At 50.0% G+C, this 24,944-nt stretch overlaps 2 protein-coding genes across 2 annotated transcripts; one reads left to right on the top strand and one right to left on the bottom strand.

The window, feature by feature from the left end:
• Positions 1 to 841: 841 nt before the first annotated feature.
• Positions 842 to 10,140, bottom strand: Trub2 (TruB pseudouridine synthase family member 2). The gene is made up of 8 exons (XM_005085468.4): positions 10,003 to 10,140; positions 8,420 to 8,551; positions 6,596 to 6,670; positions 5,193 to 5,254; positions 4,086 to 4,167; positions 3,798 to 3,870; positions 2,734 to 2,870; positions 842 to 1,908 (listed from the first exon to the last, which is right to left on the bottom strand). Exons 1-8 carry the CDS (start codon positions 10,109 to 10,111, stop codon positions 1,583 to 1,585), a joined length of 996 nt encoding a protein of 331 aa, XP_005085525.1. The 5' UTR covers positions 10,112 to 10,140; the 3' UTR covers positions 842 to 1,582.
• A 470-nt stretch (positions 10,141 to 10,610) lies between these two features.
• Coq4 (coenzyme Q4) lies at positions 10,611 to 18,608 on the top strand. Its single transcript, XM_005085469.4, has 7 exons — positions 10,611 to 10,826; positions 10,907 to 11,038; positions 12,251 to 12,347; positions 12,686 to 12,788; positions 16,941 to 17,070; positions 17,558 to 17,651; positions 18,012 to 18,608. The coding sequence occupies exons 1-7, from the start codon at positions 10,757 to 10,759 to the stop codon at positions 18,181 to 18,183; spliced, it is 798 nt and encodes a 265-aa protein (XP_005085526.1). The 5' UTR covers positions 10,611 to 10,756; the 3' UTR covers positions 18,184 to 18,608.
• Positions 18,609 to 24,944: the final 6,336 nt, after the last annotated feature.

Here is a 24,944-nt window from a genome sequence, read left to right as displayed (position 1 = left end):
TGGCCTCAGGGCTCAAAAAATAGATGACTTGAGGTTGAGAGGGACGTGCTGGGGAGGGGGGTCTAGAAAGAGTTGGAGGGGTAATCAAAACATTGTATATGTGTGTGTCCTTCTCAAAGAATACCAACTGATATTTAAGAAAACCCCTTTGTGTCTTCTCTCAGAGCTCCTCCCAGCAGCAGCGTGTGAGAACGGAACCACATTCCTCGGCGTTCTGCTCCGTAGGCAGGAACAACTATCAGCCCGTCACTGTTCAGAGCCAGCGCAGAGGGTACTTACATAAGGCAGACTGAATTAAACTCTGTGTGCTGGAGAGCTGGGTCAGTGGCTAAGAGCACTGACTGCTCTTCCGGGGGACCAGTGGTCCATTCTCAGCATCCCCACGGTGGCTCACAGCCACTTGTAACTCCAGCTCTGCCAGGGCTTTTCTGTCTCCATGATGCATGAGGTACATACATACAACACACATGCAAACAGGCAAATAAAAATAAACATTTTTTTTTTGGTTTTACGAGACAGGGTTTCTCTGTATTGTTTTGGAGGTTGTCGGTCCAGCCTGGCCTCGAACTCACAGAGATCCGCCTGCCTCTGCCTCCCGAGTGCTGGGATTAAAGGCATGCGCCACCACCGCCCGGCAAAAAGAAACATTTTAAAAGTAATTTTGGAGCCGGGCGTTAGTGGTGCATGTCTTTAATCCCAGCGATCGGGAGGCAGAGGCAGGCGGATATCTGTGAGTTCGAGACCAGCCTGGTCTACAAGAGCTAGTTCCAGGACAGCCTCCAAAGCTATACAGGGAAACCCTGTCTCAAAAACAGTAATTAAAAAAAAAAAAAAGACAAAGTAATTTTGGGCTCTTTATTTTGGAGTTAGGGTTTCACCTGGACTCCTGATCTTCCTGCCTCCACCACCCAGGTTTATACTATGACTGGCAGAAGGATTAAATACTGACATGCACTACAGAGTATTCCAAAAAGAGTAGTGCAGGCTGGCCTGAAACTCAGAGCCATCCTCCTGCCTCAGCTTAGTACTGAGACCACAGGTGAGACACCACTTTAAAACACTGAAAAGACTTTTCCTTAAGGTGTAAACACATTCAGATAGCCAGTCATAAGAATCTAAATAAATCACAGGTGGTCATTAGATGTTGAGGTGACATTGCCCATCTCTGTGAAAAGCTAAACATTGGAAGCAGCCCAGACTGGCCTTAAACTCACTATGTGGCCTAGGATGGCCTTGAACCCCGGATCTTCTGCCTCTACTTCCTGGGTGCTGCTATTACAGGTCTGAGCCATCATGCCTGAGTCTGATGTGATTTTTGAGACACGGTTTCACTGTATAACCCTAGGCTGGCCTTGAACTGTCCAGATTCTAGCCTGAGCTTCCCGAATAACCCAGATGGCAGGCCCTGCCACCACACCCAGCTCATCTCCGCAGTGTGTCTCAAGTAGAGAGATTCCCCTTTTCATTTTTGTTTCAGTGGATGGCAGGCGTGGGCACTGCTCATGCCCTTGGCCTCACTCTGCAGGGTCACTAGCTCTGACTTGTGAAGAGCCTTTGTCTTTGCCCACCCACATCTAGGCATTCACTGGCCTGAATAGCTTTCCACCTCCACAGCGGCGCTTGGGTCCTTGAAGCCCCAAGGCTGCCCAGCACTGGGGAGCTGCTGGTGGCCCAACCTCAGTCTCAAGTTCCGTTTCAGCTCTGCGGCCACCCGGGGGGCTGCAGCCTGGATGGCGTCCTGGATGCTGTGTAGATTCCACTGGGTTCTCAGGAGGGCATCATCCAGCCTGAAGAAGCCATCCCGGGTGCGCCGCACTTGCGTGCAGACGGCGGTGGTCTTCAGCTCCAGGCCGATTTCATGCACCAGCTTCCTCAGCTGCTGCTGTGTCTCGTGCATACACTGCACCTCTGGGGGGGAGGGTACAGATGTGATTGTCCGGAACAGCTCCAGGGACTAAGCTTATTTGGAGCCACATCTCTTGGACTCCTCTCCACAAGGAACATCCTTCATGAGATGCCCTTTAGCTTTGCTGGAGGGCCTGGAGCATGGCGGCTGTGCAGGCTGCAGGCCTCACCCACGCCACTCAGGTCAGAGTCCAGCTCTGGATCCTGCAGCTGAGCTGTGGGCAGGCTGGGCTCCCGGCAGCACTGCTTACTCATGCACCGGGAGTGGGGCACAAAGCACCACTTTCATGTAGGGCTTCCCACCAGGGGCTTTGGGCAGTGCTTGGGGAAGAACCCAACAGAACACATTAGAGGCTGGGGTAAAGCTAAGCGAGACTCAGGAAGTGAGAGTCATGTCTGAGTGGCTCTAACAACGTGGACAGCTCTGGAAGGGAGCTGCTAGATCTAGCCTCTGCTTCATTTGCTTCGGGGGTGAGTTTCGAGACACGGTTTCTCCGTGTAGCTCTAGAACTCACTCTGCAGACCAGGCTGGCCTCAAACTCACAGAGATCCAACTGCCTCTGCCTCCTGAGTGCTGGGATTAAAGGCGTGCGCCACCAACGCCCGGCCCAGCCTCTGCTTCTTAAGGCTGGCTTCCGAGGCTTGGGAAGAGCAAAGAGGCAGAGGGCAGCCTTTGTGCTGTTGCTGTGGGTTAGGTTGAACTTGGACCTGGTGGATAGAAGCCAACCATGGCTAGCCGATCAGGGCAGTATATGCTGGCTTTGGCATGCCACACATGACTCCAAACCCAGGCTGCATCACATCACTCCAGCTTCCTGAGTGACTTACCTAAGAGGAACTCAGGAGGTGCAAAGTGCAGGCAGCGGATGCCACAGATGAGCATCGGGGACTTGTTCATGGGCCGGATCACACCTTGCACGGCCATCTCATAGGCCTCCTGGGACTTCAGGTCCAGGTTGGAGTACCTGGCAGACAGGAGGGCCAGAACGGGAGGCCAGTGTGGGGTACCTGTCCCACCATGAAAGGGTTCCTCGCCGTTCACTACATTCCTCACCCATCATCCCCTACTCCCAGCCGCCTTCAGAGCAGCCTCCCTTTCCGTTCCCCAAAGGCATCCTCTGCCGATCCCTGCTTCACCTATCGCAGGCTGAGCAACCCTGACCCTGTGCACTGGGCTCTGCCCCCAGCCACCTTACCTGAGGAGAGCAACCCCGGGGAACTGCACTGCCACCCCCACTCCAGGGCTCTCCCCACGAGTGCCCCAGATTCTCCTGGTTCCCTCTTTCCTAACTGCTCACTCTCCTCTGCCGCTGCTATTCCTGCTGTCTTCAGGCCGAGTTCAGTGGGCACAGGGCGCTGTCCTCACAGCCTGCCTGGCCTTCCTCACAGGGTCCCCATCGAGACCACAGCACTTCTTCTGAACTGTCACAGTCCCCACTGCCCGGGCCAACCTTACCCTGCTTCGCTCTGCTCCTGCCTCAGCTTCCCACCCCAAGCCCTGACTCGGCTTCTGAGCCCACGGTCGCTGCAGTCCTGGCGCTCCTGCTGCAGGTGCGTGGCCCAGGCCCTGGCTCCCACTCACCCTTGGAGAATGCTCCCTGAGCCATTCCTGTTGTCTCACAGCTCTGCCCCTGCTGTGTTCCTGCCCCTCCTGGAACTCTGTGCTCGGGGACAGGTCTCTAAGACAGGGGCTCTTCCTGGCCCATTTACAGACAGCTGGTTAGTTTCCTGGAAGCCACAGGCTGATAGCCGGGAGAGTCAGGAGTCCCAAGTAGCCTGGCTGAGGGCTCTCAGCCAAGCTCTCACCAACTAGGTGACTCCATCATCCATTCCTACCCGCATCCTGTGCCTCAGTGGTGTGGGCTTAGCGGTGAGCTTTCCGATCTACTTACATCACCAGTGCCTTTTGGTGGGAGCCTTGGATTATAGCCAGGATCCGGTCCAGCAGCTCTCTGGTCACATGGTCTGGAAGGGGCATGGTATAGGGGAGTGTCAGTCTACAAATGGCCAAAGACAGACTGGGCAAGTGTCTTTAACCCCAAAGCAGCCCATTTTAAAAATGGCCAGAGCATCCATTGGGGATAGGGGAAGTTACAGGAAGCTGGGTTTGTTCATAGTCCTTTGGAGAGGCCTCAGTAATGCCGGGCAGCCACCTCTCCTGCCCCACCTCTGCCTCTCACCGTACGTCGTCTTCTCTATCAGCCGCCCGTCTTCGCAGAAGTTGTCTGTAGCTTTTCCTAGGAGGCCACGCACTGTGTAATCCTGTGGGGACGGGGCAGGGAGGACCCACTCTAAGCTCTGCAGCTAAGGAAGTGCCAGCCTGATGTTGGGTAGGGGCTTGCAGAGCTCCATGCACACATGCCTGCTGCCCTCCTGCCCTGAGCTTGGGGCAGCACTCTGTGCTCTGCTCCTAGTGACCCGGACATGGCGCCGGCACCCGTCTCCACTCAGTCAAAATAACCAGAGTGTCACCCCACATATGTCCCGGTAGCCCCCCCTCACTTAGTGCCCACATCTAGTCCTGCTGCTCACAGAACCTCCTTCTTCCCACGTTGTACAGACAACCACCTCCTCCTGGGGTGATGGGGACAGAGACAGCAAGGACAGGGATGTTGACTCAGCTTGTGCTCTGTGCCAGGCACTGTGCCAAGGCTTCACAAGCAGTCGCTTCAGTCCTCAAAGTGACTGTCTCAGGGAATGTTCTCTTATTCCTATCACAGGCTTGAGGAAATCAAGGTCATGTGACTGTGGCTGGCAGAGGGGTGGAATATGGGTACCGTCCTGTCTTTTAGTGCCGGGTGTGGAGAGTTTTCTGCATATCAGGCAAGTGTCTCACCACAGCCCTGCATTGGGATTGTGAACTGGAGCTTTTTGGCCCCAGACTCTGTGCTGTTGAGCACTGCAGACATACGCCTAAAGTGTCCCCTCGGCAGACTTCACAGTACCACAGTCTATGGCCCCACCTGGCCCTGGAGGAAGCCCATGGATGGGACAGTGACAGCCACATGTCAGCCTGCAGTGAGAACAGTGTGGGCTTGGACTGTGGTGTGGGACAGATCCAGGCTCAAATTTCACCTCCTAAGGTCTTATGGGAGAGCAGGGAAGGGGGAGGGGCTCTCACACACAGCTCATGGCTGTGGTCAGAGAACAGTGCTGGTGGGCAACGTGGCATCACGAGTCTTTCCTAGTCACAAGTGACAGAAAATGAGTGCTGGGGGCCTAGGTCTTCCCTGTCAGTGTGACCCCGGGAAAGAACAGGCTGTCCCCACATTTTTGGACCACCATACCTTGGTGAGGTGAGCATCATACACGTCGGTGAGCAGTCTGCGTCCATGTCCCACAGCGAGCACTGAAAGGCAGACGGACCCCTCCTATACCTAGCGTCCCCTTCCCTGGAACGACCCCTCCCATTCTTTGCCACCAAAACACTCCCCCTTCTCTTGCTACTGCAGTCAGAAGGGGCACACGGAGAGCTCTGACATCCAGGGTAGAAGCCCCTCTGAGCAGACGACAACCCTGATCTCCAGAGCTCAGGCAAGGATGGAGTCTGGCTCCTGGTGGACAATGGGCCTGAGCACCTGAGGAAGCTCCCGAGGGGCTCTGAAACACCCCCAACACAAGAGACGGCTGTCCCAGCTCCACCAAACTGCAATTACATTTGGGGTGGGAGGGGTGATACACCTGTAATCCCAGCCCTTGGGAGGCTGAGGTTGGAGAACCTTGAGTTCCAGGTCAGCCTTGCAAGTAGACAGACATTGTCTCAAATAAACACATAAATACATACATTTTAAAATAAAATAAATTCAACTCAAGGTGACACATGTCTGCAATCCCAGTGTTCAAGAGGAAGGAGGATCAGAGGATCAAGAGTTCAAGGTCATCCACAGCAGGTTGGAAGCCAGCCTGGGCTCACTGAGACCCTGTCTCAGAAAGCAAGAGTGAGCATCTAAACTTTAATGTCTTTGGCCCTTAAGCTCTGAATCAGTAAAGCAGATAAAGATGCTCAGGCCTGTGTATACCACAGATTGCAGGAGGCAACGCACAGGAAGCTAAGGGCACAAAGGAAAGACTAGAACAGTGGCCTATGGGGCCACTTCTTGCCCATCCCATGATCTGTTTACCCTCTGTCTAAAGAAATGAAAGGCTTTCCATTCACTGTTAAAGGGGAAAAGGGAGGGGACATGAGATCATGTCTGATGCCTGCACCTCATGAAGAAAGACAGGGAGCCAAGACTGTGGAGACTGAACAACGAGGCTACCACATGACCCTGAAGCTACAGATGGCTTGTGACTCGGGGCTTTGTATCCACTTCGGCAATATCTAGACCCTAGCCAGAGGAGACAAAGCCACATGCCTAGGCCGCACCCTAACTTGATGGTGGCTCCTCAGCATTTACTGGCCAGGAGACCTCTGCTCTAGTCTCTCTCTTCACTCACAACACCACATAGATTCTATCACAGGTTTGGTAAATAAATGACCCCAAAAGGCCTTGAACCACATGTCATGCAGAAATCCCTTGACAGAGGTGGGACCTCCCCTTGCACAAGTCATCCTCCCAGCTGAGGCGACGTATGGAATCATTGGAGAATTGGTAGTGAGAAAGAAAGGTCAGATAAAAGGTGGGCTAGGCTCCTGACCCTTCCTTCCCCAAGCCCACAGACCCGCACCAAGGCTGAGCCCATCTCTTACCCAGGACTCCAGAAGCCTGGGCATCCAAGCGATGTCCAACGCCAATCTTCAGGCTGGTGAATGCTGGGCCACGTACTGGAAAGAGAAAGCCAGGCCATTTCCTCAACTAACGAGCCCTGGGCATAGCTTTGGCACGAGGCCCTCATTCCTAGAACAGAGGAGCCAATGGGGCTCAAATTATGATTGGCTAGATTCTCAGCATTCCCCTCTATGGAAGGGGCCAGGACTATTTCTCTAGTTCCCTAAGCCCAGAGAAAGGGCTCTGCCCCATCACCATTCTCCCCACGAGAGGCTCCAAGACCAGACATTACATTGGGATCACGATGTGGGGTACTCTGCACAGCCATTCCCCCACTGAAACGGTGGGCTCCCCAAGGTGGAATCTAGAGCTGTCTGTCTACAACACTGCCCCATGGCTCCAGATTCAGTCTCAACTACTAAAGGCTGAAAACAGTTTATGTGTCCCAGCACTTAGGAGGCAGATGCAAACCATCAGCATCAGGACTTCAAGGTCACACTCAACTATACAGTAAGTTCAAGACCAGTTTGGACTGAGGAGGCTCTGTGACAAAACACAAAAGGGTTGGTTAGGTGGCTCAGTGGGTAAAGGTACTGGCTGCCAAGCCTGATGATCTCACTTTGGTCCTGGACCCACATGGTAGACTCTGACTTCCACCCAAGCCTCGGCATCCATACATACACACACATACATGCAAATACTTTTTTTTTTTTTTTCCAAAAAAAGGACCTAAGCCGGGCGGTGGTGGCACATGCCTTTAGTCCCAGCATTCAGGAGGCAGAGGCAGGTGGATCTCTGTGAGTTCAAGACCAGCCTGGTCTACAAGAGCTAGTTCTTTTTTTTTGGGGGGTTTCAAGACAGGGTTTCTCTGTGGCTTTGGAGGCTGTCCTGGAACTAGCTCTTGTAGACCAGGCTGGCCTCGAACTCACAGAGATCCACCTGCCTCTGCCTCCCAAGTGCTGGGATTAAAGGCGTGTGCCACCAACGCCCGGCCAAGCTAGTTCTAGGACAGCTTCCAAAGCCACAGAGAAACCCTGTCTCGAAAAACCTAAATAAATAGATAGATAAAAATAAAAAATGGACCTACTGCACAGAACTATGATAAGAAGAAAGGTAACATGATGTGTACAGAGCAGGTATTAATTAATTAGTTAATAACCTAGGTCTACCTGAAGTCCTCAGTTTCCATACAGAGTCCTAGAATAATTAAATTAAGAGTCAACACTCTACAGTGCATAGGTCAAATCAAGTCTACCTTGTTCTGAGACTGGGTCTCCCTGTGCTACCCAGGTTGCCAGGGAACTCCTGAGCTAAAGTGATCCTTCTGCTTCAGCCACCCTGGCAGACAGGACTCCGGGTGTGAACAACTGTGTTCAAAAGTGGCTCTGCACTTCAGTCTTTTTTTTTTTTTAATTTTTATTTATTTATTGTGTAGATACAGTCTTCTGTCTGCATGCCAGGGGAGGGCACCAGATTTCATTCAAGGTGGTTGTGAGCCACCATGTGGTCGCCGGGAATTGAACTCAGGACCTCTGGAAGAACAGTCAGTGCTCTTAACCTCTGAGCCATCTCTCCAGCCCTGCACTTCAGTCTTAACTGGAATACGAGAAGGACCCCTTCTTTCCATACTGTCTAGAGGTGTCTACAATGGAAAGGTGAGCAGTGCTGAGGAAACTACATGGCCTGTAAGGCTTAAATGTTTAAAATCTTCCCCCTCTGAGGATGTGGATCAGTCCTTGGGTTAGAAATCTAACTCAGGCCAGGGATTCTTCTGAAAGTCAATACCTTGACTGACTCTGCCTTACCAAGTCTGTGGGTAGTGAGGGTGGGCACACTGGTGGCTGTGAGTGTCAGCTTTTTCTCTTCACTGCCTTCCACAGGGCCTAGCAAGAAGCGAACACGCTGTTCAGGAGCAGGAGGCTTCGCTGCATTGAGACCTAAACACAAAATAACACATTGTCAACACTGTCCCAACACCTGGGAGAAGGGGTAGGCTTATGGTAGTGTAGAAGACAGAAGCTGGGTACTGGGGCTGGAGAGATGACTCAGTGATTAAGAGCACTGGCTGCACTTCAGGAGGACCAGGGTTCAGTTCCTAGCACCCACATGGCAGCTCGCAGACGTTTGTAACTCCAGCTCCAGGGAATCTGACACCTTCACACAGACACAAGACAGACATGCATGCAGGCAAAACACCAATTCATATAAAATAAAAATAAATTATTTAAAAAACAAGCCGGGCAGTGGTGGCTCACGCCTATAATCCCAGCACTCGGGAGGCAGAGGCAGGCAGATCTCTGTGAGTTCGAGGCCACGCTGGACCAACAGCCTCCAAAACAATACAGAGAAACCCTGTCTCGCAAAACCAAAATAAAATAAAATAAAAAAACAAAAGAAGACAAAGCTGGGCATGGGTGGTGGTGGGGTGGTACATGCATTCAGTCCCAGCCCTCTGGAGGCAGAGGCAGGAAGGTCTCTGTGAGTTTGAGGCCAGCCTGGTCTACACAACAAGTTCCAGGACAGCTACCACTACACAGAAAACCCTGTCTCAAGAAACCAAAAACGGAGGTGGAGGGTGGAAGAAGGTGGAGGGGGGGCAGGTCATGGTGGCACACGCCTTTAATCCCAGCACTCAGGAAGCAAAGGCAGTTGGATCTCTGAATTCGAGGCCAGCCTGGTCTATAGAGCAAGCTCCCGGACAGTCAGAGCTACACAGAGAAACCCTGTCTTGAGAAAACCAACAAACAAGCAAAAAACACAAGAGTCATTTAAGAAAGATTGGGCTGGAAACATAGCTCAGTTGATGGGATGTTTGCACAACATTCAAGATGGCCTGGGTTCCAGCCCCAACACCCATAAACAGAGGTGGAGGGACACTGGTGTAGTCTAAACCACTGCAAGTGAAGGCAGAAGTAGCAAAAGTTCAAGACTATCCTCAGCTTACATAGCAAATTTGAACCTACATGTGAGTTGTTTAAAAAACGAAAGAAAGAAGGGAGAAAAAAAAAGAAAGAAATTAAGTGGGGTTTGAAGCTTGGGGTGGTGGTGCATGCCTGTGAACATAGCATTTGCCAGGTGGAGACAGGGGCATCCGACTTCTTAAATCCTTACTGGTTTCAAGGTCGGATTAATTAATTACTCGAGACCCTGCCTCAAAAAGCCAAGAAAAAAATCTAACTCTATAATAGTAATCGTGCGAAAAATCAATGCGTTTCTCTAACAGAAAATAGCGGAGAGTGGGGAGTATCGAAATGTATACAACAGAAAACAAGGCTATGGCTACAACCAGGCGAGTGTGTCACGTGACTTCGTTCTGCAGGATGGCTAATCAACGTTGGACTCCGGATGGAACTAATGCAGAACCGCGGGTCCTCGTCGAAGCACTCACCTTTCAGCAGCTGCAGCTCCACGGTCTCCCGCACGTGCAGCCATTTCGTCCCGGGAGGTTTATAGACCGCGAAGAGACCCTGCAGTCGAGCCAGGCCCGAAGACCCCATGGCTGGAACTCAGCAGCACCACATCATGCACAATCTGGGATGCAAACGGAAGTGCCGCATGGTCCTCCCCCAAATGTGATCCCTACTGTAAGTCGCTGCCATGTTTTTCCTCAGCCGGAAGAGGTTCTCATCTTATTGTCCTCCGGAGGGGGGACATGAGGTGGAGAAGGAAATAGGGCCGAATGTCTATCTGCAAAGCTCTCGATTATGTTCTTTCGGGAATTCCTTTCAGGAGTTTTTGTTTGTTTCTCGTGTATCTCAGGCTGCTCTAGAACTTGCTATATTTCCGAAAGTTCCTGACTTTCCAGTCTCTCTTTCCCAAATGCTGGGTGACAGGTATAATTCACACCGGGCTTTGTTTTTGGCTTCGAATTTACTAACTAGCCCAGGGCCTTGAACTGATCCTCCGGCCTCCAGCTTTCAAGCGCTGGACTGACGGGCATGCGCCACCAGTAACGCCTGGCTCACTCAGAAGTCTTACGTCAGTGGCAGACAAATCCTGTCTTTCCTTCTCATGCCCGCGTCCAGATCACATTTCCGATCAAAATGCCACAGTGAGTGCAGTTCCCGGCGGAGTCTCTTGACTCCTCCCGGCCTCCGTCGTGCCAGCGGAGCCCCGCCCACCCACCGCGGACATCCGCTGCCATGGTGACCCTGCTGCTTCGTTCCCTGCGTCCCCACCGCAGTCTCCCTCTCCGTCTGCCGCTAGTTGTAGGTGAGCGGCCCTGGCCTGGGCGTTCGCGGCGACTGAAGGAAGCCGGCTCCTCTCACCTGTACCCCTTTCCTGCCCCACAGATGTACCCTTCAGGGCCGGGAGCCATGGCCCCCGCCTGCTGTACCCGGGCCACATCCCCACCACCTCGCTGCAAAAGATGTTGCTGGCCGCAGGCTCGGCGGGAATGGCGCTCTACAACCCCTATCGCCATGGTAAAGCCGTTCGTTCCTCGCCCTCGAAAGCCCGGGCCGGTAATGACCTCTGTCAACGCCTTGGCTTCCTGACCGGAGAGTCAGGCAGTCTCGGGCACCGAAACCTGGCTACGTCTATCTCATAGTCCCCAGGAACGTTTATGATAGTCAGGTGCCTGGTTCTAGCCAGAGTCGCTGCAGTGAATCTGTTGGGCAGAGGGAGAAGAGATGAAGGAAGTGTGGAATCTACAGGTCTTCGTTTTTTTTTTTTTTTGGTTTTTTTTTTTTTTTTTTTGGTTTTTTGAGACAGGGCTTCTCTGTGGCTTTGGAGGCTGCAGGTCTTCGTTTTTGTAACTCTGGGGAGACTCTGTCATCCATGCATGTTAATCTCTGGACTGAATGACTTGCAGGCACATACCACATCACAGCATTTTCACTAGGTAGTAAACGTGGTGAGGTCAAGGACCGTGGTCTTCAGCATTTTCTCTGCTGAATCAGTTCAAGACCAGCTTGAGCTACATAACCAGCCTTTGTCAAAAAAAAAAAAAAAAAGAAAAGAAAAGAGAATGGGAGAAGAAGACCTGTGGAGTTGTTTAGACAGGATCACATATATAGTGACTGTACCTGGACTCAAAACTAACACCATTTTTCAAGATTGTTGTTTCGTTGAAATGAGGTCTCATGTAGACTAGGCTGGCCTCTAACTCACTGCTTAGGTTAGGATGACTTTGCATTCCGGATTGTCCTGACTCCCCACCCTGTGAATGCTGGAATTACAGGTATGTGCTGCCATACCCAGTTTATGTGCTGCCGGGACTCAAACTCAGAGCTCTGCGTGTGCTAAGCAAGCACTCCATCCGCTTAGTTACATCGGCTCGTCATCACCATTCAATCCCAAGTCTGGGCTGCACTCGTAGTGGAAACATGATAATGCATTTTGATAATGGGACATGAAGGTGACTCACACACACACACACACACACACACACACACACACACGGTTGGTCAAAGCCTCCACTTTCCAGTAGGCTCTAACGTGAAGAAGAGCTAGCTGGCTGTCAGCGGGTGGCGCATGCCCAGCACTCGGGAGGCCGAGGCAGGAAGATGTCTGAGTGGTTGAGGCCAGCCTGGTCTACAGAGTGAGTCCCAGCACAGCTTGTACTAAAAAGACTGACTGTCTCAAAAAACAAAAAGGACCCTATCCTTCATCTGTGCCCTTTTCTGTTCTTTTAGACATGGTTGCCGTTCTAGGGGAGACGACAGGATACTGCACCCTGAAATTCCTCAGGGACCAGATGAAGAAGGATCCAGAGGGTGCTCAGATCCTCCAGTAGGTCCCAAGTTTGACTTGACATTTGGCAGGGGTCCTGATCTTTCTAGAGTCACACTGTATCAGTGCTCTTCCTGTTAGGAGCCCTTCAGAGGCCCATGGGTGGACGCAATGTCACGTCTGTGGCCCTTCTCTGGCTGGATCATGACTTTGAAGGCACCAGCTCAGCCCTGGTTGGTGATGGTCTCCACTGCCCCCAATACCACAGAGCTCCGTTTGGTCTTGTGGCTATGTGGATGTCCTGTGGCCCTTTGCCTACCCCAGCTTCCTGTATGTGGTCCTCTCACCAGCCTTGGCTGGCACACTCCCAGCCCCACCTCCTGCATTCTGTCTTTCAGAGAGCGTCCCCGGATCTCGCTGTCCACCCTTGACCTAAGCAAGCTTCGGAGCCTGCCTGAAGGCTCTCTGGGCCGTGAGTATCTCCGCTTCCTGGATGTAAATGTGAGTTTCCAGCCTCTACATCTAGCAGTTACCAACGAGGGCCGAGGAGTGTCGTGGGGATGATATCCTGGGGCAGGAGGGTGCCTGAGCTGCCAACCCAGGCACGAGAGCTTCTCCGTCAGTTTTCTGTGGAATGAGCAAATGGGCTGGGAATGTCATCCCAAATACTGGCACTTGTTGCATGCCAGCTGCCAGGCTGGTACATGAGCTGGCCGGATCCTCCCAGTGACCCTGACAAGTATGTTCTATTGTCACCCTCTTGCAAGAGATGAGGACCCAGGCACAGATCGGTGAAACAACTTGATAACTTGACAGCCAGTTCCACTCAGAGCAGGGTCCAACCCCGGTGTGCTCTCTGAACCGCTGCAATGTATCCCCTGCTGCCCCGAGCATAGACAGTGTGCTAACTCTCCAGCACTAGACATGGCAGACGGTGGGAGGAAAGGGGGTTCCCAGCTATTGAAGGACTCACCTTCAGCATCTGCCACCATCATTCCACCTGCCGGGGTGTAGCAAGCCAGGTCCCTGTCCCTATGGAGCTTATGCTCTTATTAGAGAGGCAGTTAATAAAGTAGTTTTTAACAATTCAAATGCAGTGGTCTGGAGACATAGCTCAGTGTGTGCACCATGCCCTGGGTTCAGTCCCCAGAACTGCATGAACTTCGTGTAAAGTGGAAGGACGAGGATCCAAAGTTCAGGGCCAATCTAAATACATAGTGAGTTTTGGGCCAGCCTGGGCTACATGAGACTCTGCTGCATCCCCTTTTTGGGGGTAGAGTATTTCTTGAGGACTTAGAGTGCCCCAGACATCATTCTTGACCATGGGACGCAATGAACAAAAATAGCCAAATGCTTGCTACTGGGGAGCCTACAGCCTAGCAAACGGGCGCTCTGAGGAAACAACATGACGGGGCAGAGGATAATCTCTGGAGGGGTAGAGGAGGCCACCTTTCCTGGGAAACTTGGAAGATGAGGTGTTGTCAGCTAGGTGGAGTTCTGGGGAGAGTACTGTAAGTAGGTGAATCAGCAACAAGCTCGAGGACTGTTGAAAAGGCTGATGCAGGGGCTGGGACCACAGCTCTCCTGGAACAGTGCTTACTGCTTAAGCGTGGGGACCCAAGTTTGGATCCTCAGTGCCCTTGTGCAAAACCAGATCTGGCAGTTCATGCCTGTAACCCTAGCACTTTGGAAGTATGGAAAGCTGACCCCAGAGCTTATGTCCATCCAGCTGACCTGAATCAGTAAGCTCCAGGTTCAGTTGGAAAACTAAGGTGGGAATAAGGACGGCAAGCAACACCACCCCGACCACACACACATGCCTCGGACTTGAGAGGGTGAAGCAGGAGGGTTGCCACTGAGTTCAGGGTCAACCTTTGCTACACAGGGAGTAGCCAGCCCTGCCATACTCTATGGCAGGACCCTGTTTTTAACAGGCAGATGGCCTGGAGAGATGGCTCAGTGGTTAAGAACTCTTTCAATCTCTAACACCCTCATGGCAGCTCTGTAACGGCAGCTCTGTAACTGCAGCTACAAGACATCTCGCACTCTCTTCTGGTCTCTGTAAGCACCAAGCACACACTTGGTACAGAGAACATTTACACATAAAAAAAAATCCATATGTATATTAAAAGAAGAAATTGGCTGGGCATTGGTGGTGCACGCCTTTAATCCCACCACTTGGGAGGCAGAGGCAGGCAGATCTCTGTAAGTTCAAGGTCAGCCTGGTCTACAGAGCTAGTACCAGGATAGTCTCCAAAGCTACACAGAGAAACCTTGTGTCAAAAAAAAAAAAAAGAAGAAGAAGAAGAAATTAACAAACAAAACATTGGAGGGTCTGGGGCTATGAATCAGCATGCATAAGTACATAGATAAACAAAACATTCAAAGGCATGAAAGACAAAGAGTAGGCCAATAGTTGTGCTGGGGCATGGGAAAGAAACCTCATTTTGTAATAGGAGCCATTAAAAGTCATGGGAGCCAGGCAGTGGTGCATACCTTTGATCCCAGGCAGGCGGATCTCTCTGAGTAGAGGCCAGCCTGATCTACCAAGTGAGTCCCGGGACAGCCAGAGCTGTTACACAGAGAATCCCTGTCTCAAAAATAAATTAATAAATATGAAAAAGAAATTAAACAAATAAAGGCATTGCTCCAAGACAGCAACCTGCCACTTGGCCTCTCCTAACACCTGTGTCTTGGCAGGGCAGTCACCTGCCCTAGTTTCACCAGGATGCGGGTTATTTCATAAGTGAGAACCTGCCCCAAGTGCCACTGTGGGAGGGACAACTTCTGCATTCTCCACAGACCTTAGTCCTGTTGCTTGGGAGGGGAGGAGGTCTATTATTGCTGTCCTGGGTGCCTTACCCAGCACCTTCCCTACTGTGCTGGTAGTTTGGAGATGTGGCACTTCTAGGACAAGGAAATCAACTATCACAGAATGGTAAGAAATGCTTTGAGCCTACAGAGAATTAGGTGAAAGTTGAAGGTAAGGTCATAGGAACTGAGGCTGGCATTGCTGGAAGATGTCATCCTTTGGCAAGTCAAAGGGATAGAGGTAGTGCCCTGCCTCTCTTCCCAGTTTCACAGCCCTGCACAAACCCTCCCCAGAAAAATCCTGCATCTTCAGGGCACTAATATGGCCAAGTGATACTAAATGTCAAGGCTGCTGGCTGGTTAACTCAGCCACCTCAGCTGTGTGATCTTGGGTTCCACACTTCACCTGCCTAACCATGTTTTTCTCATTTCTGAAGTTACTAATAGTGTTTACCTCCTAGAATACTGAAAGGGCAAAATAAGCCAGTATATGTAAAGGATGTCATGTATAGTTGGTACATAGTAGTTCCTCAGTGAAAGTAGCTGCTGGTACTGCAATGGCTTCAGCTTCACACAGCAAGAACAAATGAGGTATTGAGACCCAGCAAGGCCATAGGTTAACACCAAGCATGGCACTATGCCAGAGCTCCCCAAAGCCACAAAGAGCTCAGCTCTATCAGCTTCCGGATCAGTGAGGGCATGCTTGACACAGGCCAGCCAGGCTGACTTGGGAGCAGGGTTGAGTAAGTAAGGATAATCCACCTCCTTACCTGTGCTCAGAGAAGTGCCTGGAAATGTACATACCTGTAGCCAGGGCTGCATAGCAAGACACAAAACAAAAAGTTATTCATCTGGCTCCTGGACCAGGCACCAGAGTCACAACAATGACACTTGTCCTCGGGTGTACAAACTGAACTCAAGCCACATGGAAAATTTAAAGCGTCCTAATGGCCCCCTTGAATAAAAGCAAGCAGAATTAGCTCAATAACATTTTAGCATTTACTTAGATTTTGGGAACAGGCTCATGGCCCAGGGTGGCCACAAATTCTCTATGTTGCTAAAGATGACCTTGAACTCTTGAGCCTTCTGCTTTGAAACTGCTGGATAACAGCTGTGTGCCACTGTGACTGGTTTTATGCAGTACTGAGGGTTTGCTAGGCCCACACTCACAACTGAACTACACCCCCAGCTCCCTGTCAATCATTAACTTTATAGTTCAGCAACAGTGTATTTATTTTGTATGTACAAATGTGTGTGCGTGCATACGTGTGGATCCTAGAGGAGTGTCTTCTTGGCCTTATGTTTCAAGTCAGCTCAAACTTGGAGCTCATCAATTTGAATAAACTAACTGGCCTGTAAGTCCCAGGTTGCCTCCTAGCCTCTTTCTGCCTTCCATGTGCTGGGATTACAGCACATGTGCTGCAACTACCCTTTTGATTGATTGATTGACTGACTGACTGACTGACTGACTGACTGACTGTGTGGCTGCTGGGGATGGAATGCTTGTACAAAATCACTTTATTGACCAAGTTATCTTCCCAGCTCCTAAGTATGTTCATTTCTTTATGCGACTAATCCCAGAACTTCCTGTCTTACAAAACAGAATGTTCATACCCACTCCCCATTTCTTCACTAAGGCTGTAGATTCCAACAGGCTGCCAGCATTGTGAGTTGGAGTAGGCACAGAGGGAAATCTTACCCTGTTGGTAGGTGTGGATGGAAACAGCAAAGTTCTCAGATGGGGTGTGAGTTTGCCGGGAATGGCTGGGACTCAACTAGTTGCAGGGCAGCTGGGGCCCGGGACTGATGGGAAGGAGTCCAAGTAAAGGTTGTGTTTGCCAGAGGGTCTCCCCAGATACACGAGCACCTACCCGTTTCGTGGACGATGAGGAGCTAGCCTATGTGATCCAGAGATACCGAGAGGTGCATGACATGCTTCACACACTGCTGGGGATGCCCACCAATATGCTAGGTGAGTGCTGGCAGAAAGCCAGCTGAGTGGGCAGTGGCAGGGTATCCCCCCAGGTCTGTCTTCCAGGCAGGGTCCCCGTTCATACTTCTTCTTCACCAGCTAGCTCACTTCCTGCCTTGTCTTCTGCATTGTGTATGCATTCTGGTAGCATCCCTGCTGTACATCCTCATGCCTACATACCTACCTCCCTTTCTGTGGATTCCAAGGATTCCTGCTTCTGAAACCCATAGCAACTCCTTGTGTACAGACCACTGTCACCCTGGCCCAAAGGTCCTCTGCATGCTGTCCCCAAGACTCCCCGCTTGGACCTTCCCTCACTTCTAGTCAAAAGCCCCACAGCCCATATAGGATGGGACTAGATACCAGCAAACAGGCCCTAGAAGTGTAAAAGGACAACATGCCTCCCTGGGGGCCATTCCAACATCATTGACACCCCCCCCCCAGCCACACATACCTGCCCACCTCTTACCCCATCCCTTACCTCTAGGGGAGATTGTGGTGAAGTGGTTTGAGGCTGTGCAGACTGCTCTGCCCATGTGCATCCTGGGAGCACTCTTTGGACCCATCCGCCTCCGTGCTCAGTAAGTTTTCTGGGAGTGGAAGGAAACCTCAGAAGGTCTGGGGCTCCAGGAAGTGGGGAAGGGCATGCAGGTGCCTGGTGCCTCTCCAGGAAGCAAAGACAGGAAGAATGAAGCAGAAAAGGAAACTGAGGCAATGATCAAACCTAAACCCCACGGTCTCTTGGGGCAGGCCGAACAGTGTCAACATGAAGGTGCAGTTTCTGGAATTTGGACAGCTCTATATTTAAATCTGAGCTGTGTAGTGTTCAGGGTGTGTGCTATGGGGCATGGGAGCTTTCCTCACTTAAGTCTGAGGGAGGGACTGAGCACAGAGTCTGCTGTGCCCTGGGGGATCTTACGTCTTTTCTTCCTGTCCCACAGGAACCTGCAAGTGTTGTTCTCTGAGCTGATTCCTTGGGCAATTCAGAATGGGCGAAGGGCCCCGTGTGTCCTCAACCTCTACTATGAGCGGCGTTGGGAGCAGTCTCTGACAGCCCTTCGGGACGAGCTGGGCATCAGTCCTCCCCCGAAACATATCCAGGGCCTGGCCTAGTCTGAGCCGCTGCACAGGGAGGACTCAGCCCGCCCCTCTGCACACTGCCCTCCTTGGGACAAAGGAGCCCCTTCCGCTGCCTTTGTTTCTTTTTGAACCTGGAACTCAAAGAGCGTCCCTGACCATAATTTTTATATAGTCACTGCTGTCAGGTGCCTTGAGGACCAGCCCAAGAGAGAGCAGGCAGGGCAGTGAGGGGGCTGTGAGCTATCGAACAGGAGCAATATGTATACCTGGAACAGCCATCTGGATCATTCTGATTGTTCAGGTCTGAAGACCCTCCTCTGGACAGATATCCTGACAGGGCATTCTGTCAAGCCCCGTGGCTTGACCACTAACTCATCCTGTTCCAAAGTCCTGAGAAGAGTGACGGGGAAGTGACTGGCATCTCTGCTGTCTGAATAAAGGCTCCCATCAGGCCTAGAGTCCACTGGTCTCCCTTGACCTACTGCTCCCTTTGCCTTAAGCCTAAGATACTGGTTGGGGGATTCCTTCCCAATTTGGACTTCAGTTGCTTGTGACTGTCATTGGGTACATATCTAAGCCAGCTTCTGACATCAACATAGGAATAATGATAGTACCTATGACAAGAGTCAGAGAATAAAGCTGCCCCCCCATAAAAACCAGCAAAGTGAACCAATGAGGTGACTCAGCAGTAGGACGTTTGCCACCAAGCCCAGGAACTGATTTTAATCCCCAGGACCCATATAGTGGAAAGAGAATGGCCTCCCACAAGTTGTCTACCATTGTCTGTATGCATGTGTTCATATACACTCACACAAAATGAAATTTCAAAACTGGAAAAAATAAAACATGGCCTAATAGATGATTTACCAATGTAAAAGCACTTGCCTCCAATCCTGAAGATCTGAGCTCCCCAAAAACCCACATAGCAGAAAGTGAAAAACCCACATCTGCAAGTTATTCCCTGATCACCACATATGTACCATGGTGTGCATGCGCTCACACATGTATGACGATGTGAAACTAGCACTCGGGAGGCAGAGGCAGGCGGATCTCTGTGAGTTCGAGGCCAGCCTGGACTACCAAGTGAGTTCCAGGACAGCCTCCAAAGCCACAGAGAAACCCTGTCTCGAAAAACCAAAAAAAAAAAAAAAAAAAAAAATGATGGGCTAAAGCCAGGCATTGGTGGCGCACGGCTTTAATCCCAGCACTCGGGAGGCAGAGGCAGTGAGTTTGAGGCCAGTTTGATCTACAGAGCGAGTCCCAGAACAGCCTCCAAAGCAATACAGAGAAACCCTGTCTCAAAAAAAAAAACAAAAATGATGGGCTAGGGGTCTGGAGAGCTGGCTCAGTAGATAAGAGCACTAACTACTCTTCCAGAGGACCTGGGTTCAATTCCCAGCACCCATATGGTAGCTCAGAACTCTAACTCCAGTTGCAAGGTACCTACACCCTCACAGACATACATGCAAACAAAACACTAATGCACATAATAAATTAAAATGATGGGTCAGGCCGGGTGTTAGTGACACACACCTTTAATCCTAGCACTGAGGAGGCGGAGGCAGTGGCAGGCAGATCTCTGAGTTCTAGGCCAGCCTGGTCTACAGAGCGAGTTCCAGGACAGCCTCCAAAACAATACAGAGAAACCCTGTCTCAAAAACAACAACAAAAATGATGGGCCAGAGAGATGGCTCAGTGGTTAAGAACACTGTTGCTCTTACAAAGGACAGGGATTTAATTCCCAGCATCTGCAAGGTGGTTCATAACCACCTACAACTCCAGTTCTGTAATATGTTGATCTCTTCTGATCTCTGAGAGTCCCAGGCAAACTTAAGGTGCATATAAATATATGCCCATAAAATGTTCATACACATAAATAAGTCTTTAAAAATGAAAATGAACAATAAGGTGTTGGGAATGTAAGTCAGGGGTAGAGCAATTGTCTATCCTATACAAGGCTCTAGGTTTGATCTCCAACACCACATGTACACATATGACACCATAGACAGCATCAATACTGTTGGTGCTTGGACTCTCAGGCTCCCGAGGCAGGCCTTGCCCCATCACTGACCTCTGCTTCCTTACAGCAGTCTCACCTACAAGCATGTTTTCCATGTTTAAAATGAGTTTGCAACACCTAATGCACACGAGAGGGAGGCTTAGTAACATGGTACATGACAGTACTTGTTACATCATGAGCACTTAGGAAATGGAAGTTATTGTTGGCCAGGAAGGTCTACGGTGCACTCTGAAGTCACCAAGGGCAAAGTCTAGAAGGATTGCTACATCTCACAGTTCCTAGTGCCAAGGAGCAGAATGGGTATGGGCAAAAGTGTGTGTGACTCGTTAACACCTATAAGTCAAGCCCTGGGAGTCCCAGGGAGCCTGAGCTGCCTGTGAGTCCACAGAGCTGTTCCTGATAAGTTTGGTGCTTTCAATGCTCATGCTATCTCATTCAGCTGTTACAGAGAAATCACTATAGGATGGGAGGGCCGAAGAGCCAAGGGAGCTGAGCATGGAGAGAGAGATTTCATAGAACAGGAGCTTTCCCCACCCACCTGTAGCTAAAATACTCTGACACCTTTAATCCCAGCACTCGGGAGGCAGACAGAGGCAGGCAGATCTCTGTGAGTTCGAGGCCAGCCTGGTCTACAGATTGAGTCCCAGGACCGACTCCAAAACAATACAGAGAAACCCTGTCTCAAAAAACAAACAAACAAACAAAAAAACCAAACCAAAAAAAAGCTGCAAACGCAGTGTAAGGGAGAAACGTTTTATTTTAGCTCACAGTTTCAGTCCATCTTGGTGGAAGGTAAAAGCAGCAGGAGCTTAGAAAGGCATCTGGGGGCCCATTGGTGGTGGCATGTACCTTTAATTCCAGCAGAGGAAGGCTGAGCTCTGAGTTCAAGGCCAGTCTATGTATCAATTTCTTCCTTCCTTCCTTTCTTTCTTTCTTTTTTTTTTTTTTTTTTTTTTTGACACAGGGTTTCTTTGTGACTTGGGAGGCTGTCCTGGAACTCACTCTTGTAGACCAGGCTGGTCTCAAACTCACAGAGGTCTACCTGCCTCTGCCTCCCGAGTGCTGGGATTAAAGGCATGCGCTACCGCCGCCCAGCTGTTTTGCTTTTTTTATTAATTTATTTTTTTACATTCCAATCCCAGTGTCCCTTCCTTTTTTGTTGTTTTTTAAATTGTTTTCCAAGATAGGGATTCTCTGTGTAGCCCTGGCTGTCCTGGAAATCAGTTTGTAGACTGACCTCTACCTCCAAAGTGCTGGGATTAATGACCTGTGCCAACACTGCCTGACTTTTAATTTTGTTTCTTTGTCTTTTATTATTTATTTATTTATCTATTTATTTGGTTTTTGGAGACAGGGTTTGTCTGTAGCTTTGGAGGCTGTCCTGGAACTTGCTCTGTAGACCAGGCTAGCCTTCTGAGTACTGGGATTAAAGGCGTGGGCCATCATGACTCAACAGGATTTCTTTCTTAATTATTTATTTCTTGTTTTATGTGCATTGCTGTTTTGCCTGCAAGTATGTCTATGTGAGAGTGTCAGGTCTCCTGGAACTGGCGTTACAGACAGTTGTGAGACACCATGTGGGTGCTGGGAATTGAACCTGTGTCCTCTAGAACAACAGTGGGTGCTCTCAAGCACTGAGCCATCATCTCACAGCCCCCACCCCCGGAAGGTTATCTATCAGTAGGTGCAGATAGGCTCTGGGCTCCTGGAGAGTGATTTGTCAGAGCCAGCTGAGATCAGAGAGTGCATCCTAGCTGCTTCCGACCAGAAGGCAAAGAGAACAAGCCAAGGAGAATGCTAGGGCAGATGAAATGACAAAATGTGGTGATCTGGTCGGGCAGTGGTGGCGCACGCCTTTAATCCCAGCACTCGGGAGGCAGAGGCAGCGGATCTCTGTGATTTCGAGGTCAGCCTGGTCTACAGAGCGAGTGCCAGGACAGCCTCCAAAACAATAAAACAATACAGAGAAACCCTGTCTGAAAAAAAAGTGGTGATTGGTCCACATTTGTCCAGATTTGTCTTCACCCACCCTCTCTGTGTCCAACCACACCAAACATCTTGGAGGCAGAACATCTTGCTCCTCTGTGTTTAGCTTTTTGACCTCAGGCCTAGCCCAGTGTTTTGTGGGATACTGCCTGAATTTAAACAGTGCGACGAGTCTGGTTAGAGGACGGCAGATGGTTCATCAGCAGTCTCCTCTCCCAAACTCACTTGCCCCTTAAAGATGACCTCAACAGTCAGTCTAGAAAGTATCATATTTGCACTCATGGCTCCTGGTTGCCTTAGCCTTTCCTATTCTTCCTTTTAGTCACTCAACAGCATTTGCTGTATTATTTGCTTATCCCTGTGCATGCAACCAGACAAGGTGTTTCTGCCCACAGGTGGGGCTTTTGGTTTTGTTTTGTTTTTGATACAAAGTCTCTCGCTATGTTATATGGCCTACCTAGACTGACCTAATTTCTCCTTTCTTTTTTGAAAAAAAGTGCTTTTCTATTTATATATGTATGTGTATGCATGCTTGTAGAGGCTAACAGACGACTTCAGACCCGCTGGGGCTAGAGTTACAGGCCATCATGGGCTGCTGAATGTGGGTGCTGGGAACCAAACTTGGGTTCTCTGGTAAACAACTGTTCTTTATTGCTGAATCACTCCCCAGCCTCTTGGTTTTGGTTGTTTGGTTAACCTGAAGGCAGGGTCTCTTTGTGGCCCCCTGGAACTCACTATGTAGAACACACTGTCCTAGGATTTACAGAGACCTTCTTGTCTCTGGCTTTTGAGTGTGGGGATTAAAAGTATGTGTGTGCTATAGGGGCCACATACATGGTGGTAGTGGAGAAAGTGTGTGTCATAATGCCCTGCTTGGGTTTGGTTTTGTGTTTTGTGTTTTTTTTTTTTGGTTTTTCGAGACAGGGTTTCTCTGTATTGTTTTGGAGGCTGTCGTGGAACTCACTCTGTAGACCAGGCTGGCCTTGAACTCACAGAGATCCACCTGCCTCTGCCTCCCGAGTGCTGGGATTAAAGACGTGCGCCACCAACGCCCGGCTGTTTTTGTTTTTTGATTGGTTGAGTTTTCAGTGCTGGGTCTTAGGCAAGCCAGGCAGGGCTCTTCCACTAAGGTATATGACCAGCCCTAGCCTAATACTCTATGTACCTAAGGTAACTTCAAACCCCGGGAGACATCATGTCTCCTAGAATTTGACTTATGTGCTCTCTGTGGTCAGAGAACCTATAAACCATAATAATAAATACATTGCACTGCTTCAAATGTGTCCCATAAATCTACACACACACACACACACACACACACACACACACACACACACACACTGTTGCTTTGAGACAATCTCCCAATGTAGCCTTGGCTGGCCTCAAAGTCAGTGAGATCTTTTGCTTCCTAAGTTTTGGAATTCCAGGTATGTTCCATCATGTCTACCCAGTCCCAAAACCTACTTGTGTGTGTACTTTTTGCTTTTGTTTTTAAATAATTTCTTATTTTTATGTTCACTGGTGTTTTGCCTATGTGTATGTCTATGTGAGGGTTTCAGATTCCCTGAAACTGTAGTTTCAGACAGCTGTGAGCTGCCAGGTGGGTGCTGGGATTTGAACATGGTTTCTTTGGAAGAGCAGACAGTGCTCTTAACCATGGAGCCATCTCTCCATCCCCTCGTAGTTTTTTTTGTTTTTGTTTTGAGACAGGGTTTCTCTAGAACTCACTATGGCCTGGCATTGGTGGCACACACCTTTAATCTCAGCACTTGGGAGGCAGAGGCAGGGGGATCCCTGTGAGTTCAAGGCCAGCCTGATCTACACAGCAAGTTCCAGGACAGGCTCCAAAACAATACAGAGAAACCCTGTCTCTAAAAACCAAAAAAAAAAAAAAAAAAGGAAAAAGAAAAAAAAAACCAAAAAACCTCACTATGTAGACCAGGCTGACCTTGAATTCAGAGATCCTCCTGCGTCTGGCGTCTTGAGTGCTAGAGTTAAAGGTGTGTACCACCACTCTCTGACTCTAAAATCCTACTTCTACTAATAAGAAGGAGCTGACATTTGGAACTTTGTGCTGAGAATGTGAATCCAACCTGTTGGTCTGTAATGCCCATGCCATGAGCATGGGTCACCACAACCTTCTGTTATACTCCCAGAGACATCACTTTAATGTACTATCCAGGCCCTCCGAAGGATTAACACCTGAATAAACAGGTCCAAATCACCATCATACCAAAATTTCATCTGTAACCCCTATAAACAGACCTTGAAACTGCCCGCCCCCTTAAGACCTTTGTTGGACTAAGTCATTGAAGGAGCTACTTAAGGGTAAGTGGCAGTACTTAGATGAGGAAGACGCTTAGTCACCCCTTTTCAAAGGCTCTGAACCCCACTGGGGCTGCTAGTCTGGACCCTTGCCCACAGCTAGGCTCAGGGCAAAAGCCCTAGGTTTACGAGGGAACCAAAGTTCTATAGTGTCTTTTCAGTAGAGGTTAATGTTAATTATGGACTTTAAAGCCGTGCCTTCAAGGAGATCCTCCGCAGCCACCACATCTGGCTCTCTCTCACCCTTGAAAAGGTGCTGAAACTGTAAAAGTGCTGAGGGAGCAGTCATACTCAACCGTGGTGTACGAGCACTCTGGCCTGGTCTGGAAGCCCAGTGTCCACAATCTGGGTTTGTGTGGGCTCACCTCTACCAGAATGCAGCCTTCTATTTCAGTGAGTGGTGTTGAGTATTTGTTAAATTCTATTTCAAAACAATTTGGTAGCTCATGCCTGTAATCCCAGG

Source organism: Mesocricetus auratus, unplaced genomic scaffold (assembly GCF_017639785.1).
Source record: "Mesocricetus auratus isolate SY011 unplaced genomic scaffold, BCM_Maur_2.0 Super-Scaffold_100004, whole genome shotgun sequence".
Lineage (NCBI taxonomy): Eukaryota > Metazoa > Chordata > Mammalia > Rodentia > Cricetidae > Mesocricetus > Mesocricetus auratus.
This window is presented reverse-complemented; position numbering and strand designations above follow the sequence as displayed.

Bases quoted from the DNA above. Each gene is read 5' to 3' on its own strand.
- Trub2 (XM_005085468.4), bottom strand. From the start codon at position 10,111: ATGGGGTCTTCGGGCCTGGCTCGACTGCAGGGTCTCTTCGCGGTCTAT. The intron at 8,552-10,002 runs GTGAGTGCTTCG...TTTTGTGTTTAG, and splicing joins GGAGCTGCAGCTGCTGAAAG to GTCTCAATGCAGCGAAGCCT. The intron at 5,255-6,595 runs GTAAGAGATGGG...TCTGCCTTTCAG, and splicing joins CCAGGCTTCTGGAGTCCTGG to TGCTCGCTGTGGGACATGGA.
- Coq4 (XM_005085469.4), top strand. From the start codon at position 10,757: ATGGTGACCCTGCTGCTTCGTTCCCTGCGTCCCCACCGCAGTCTCCCT. The intron at 10,827-10,906 runs GTGAGCGGCCCT...CCTGCCCCACAG, and splicing joins CCGTCTGCCGCTAGTTGTAG to ATGTACCCTTCAGGGCCGGG. The intron at 11,039-12,250 runs GTAAAGCCGTTC...CTGTTCTTTTAG, and splicing joins CTACAACCCCTATCGCCATG to ACATGGTTGCCGTTCTAGGG.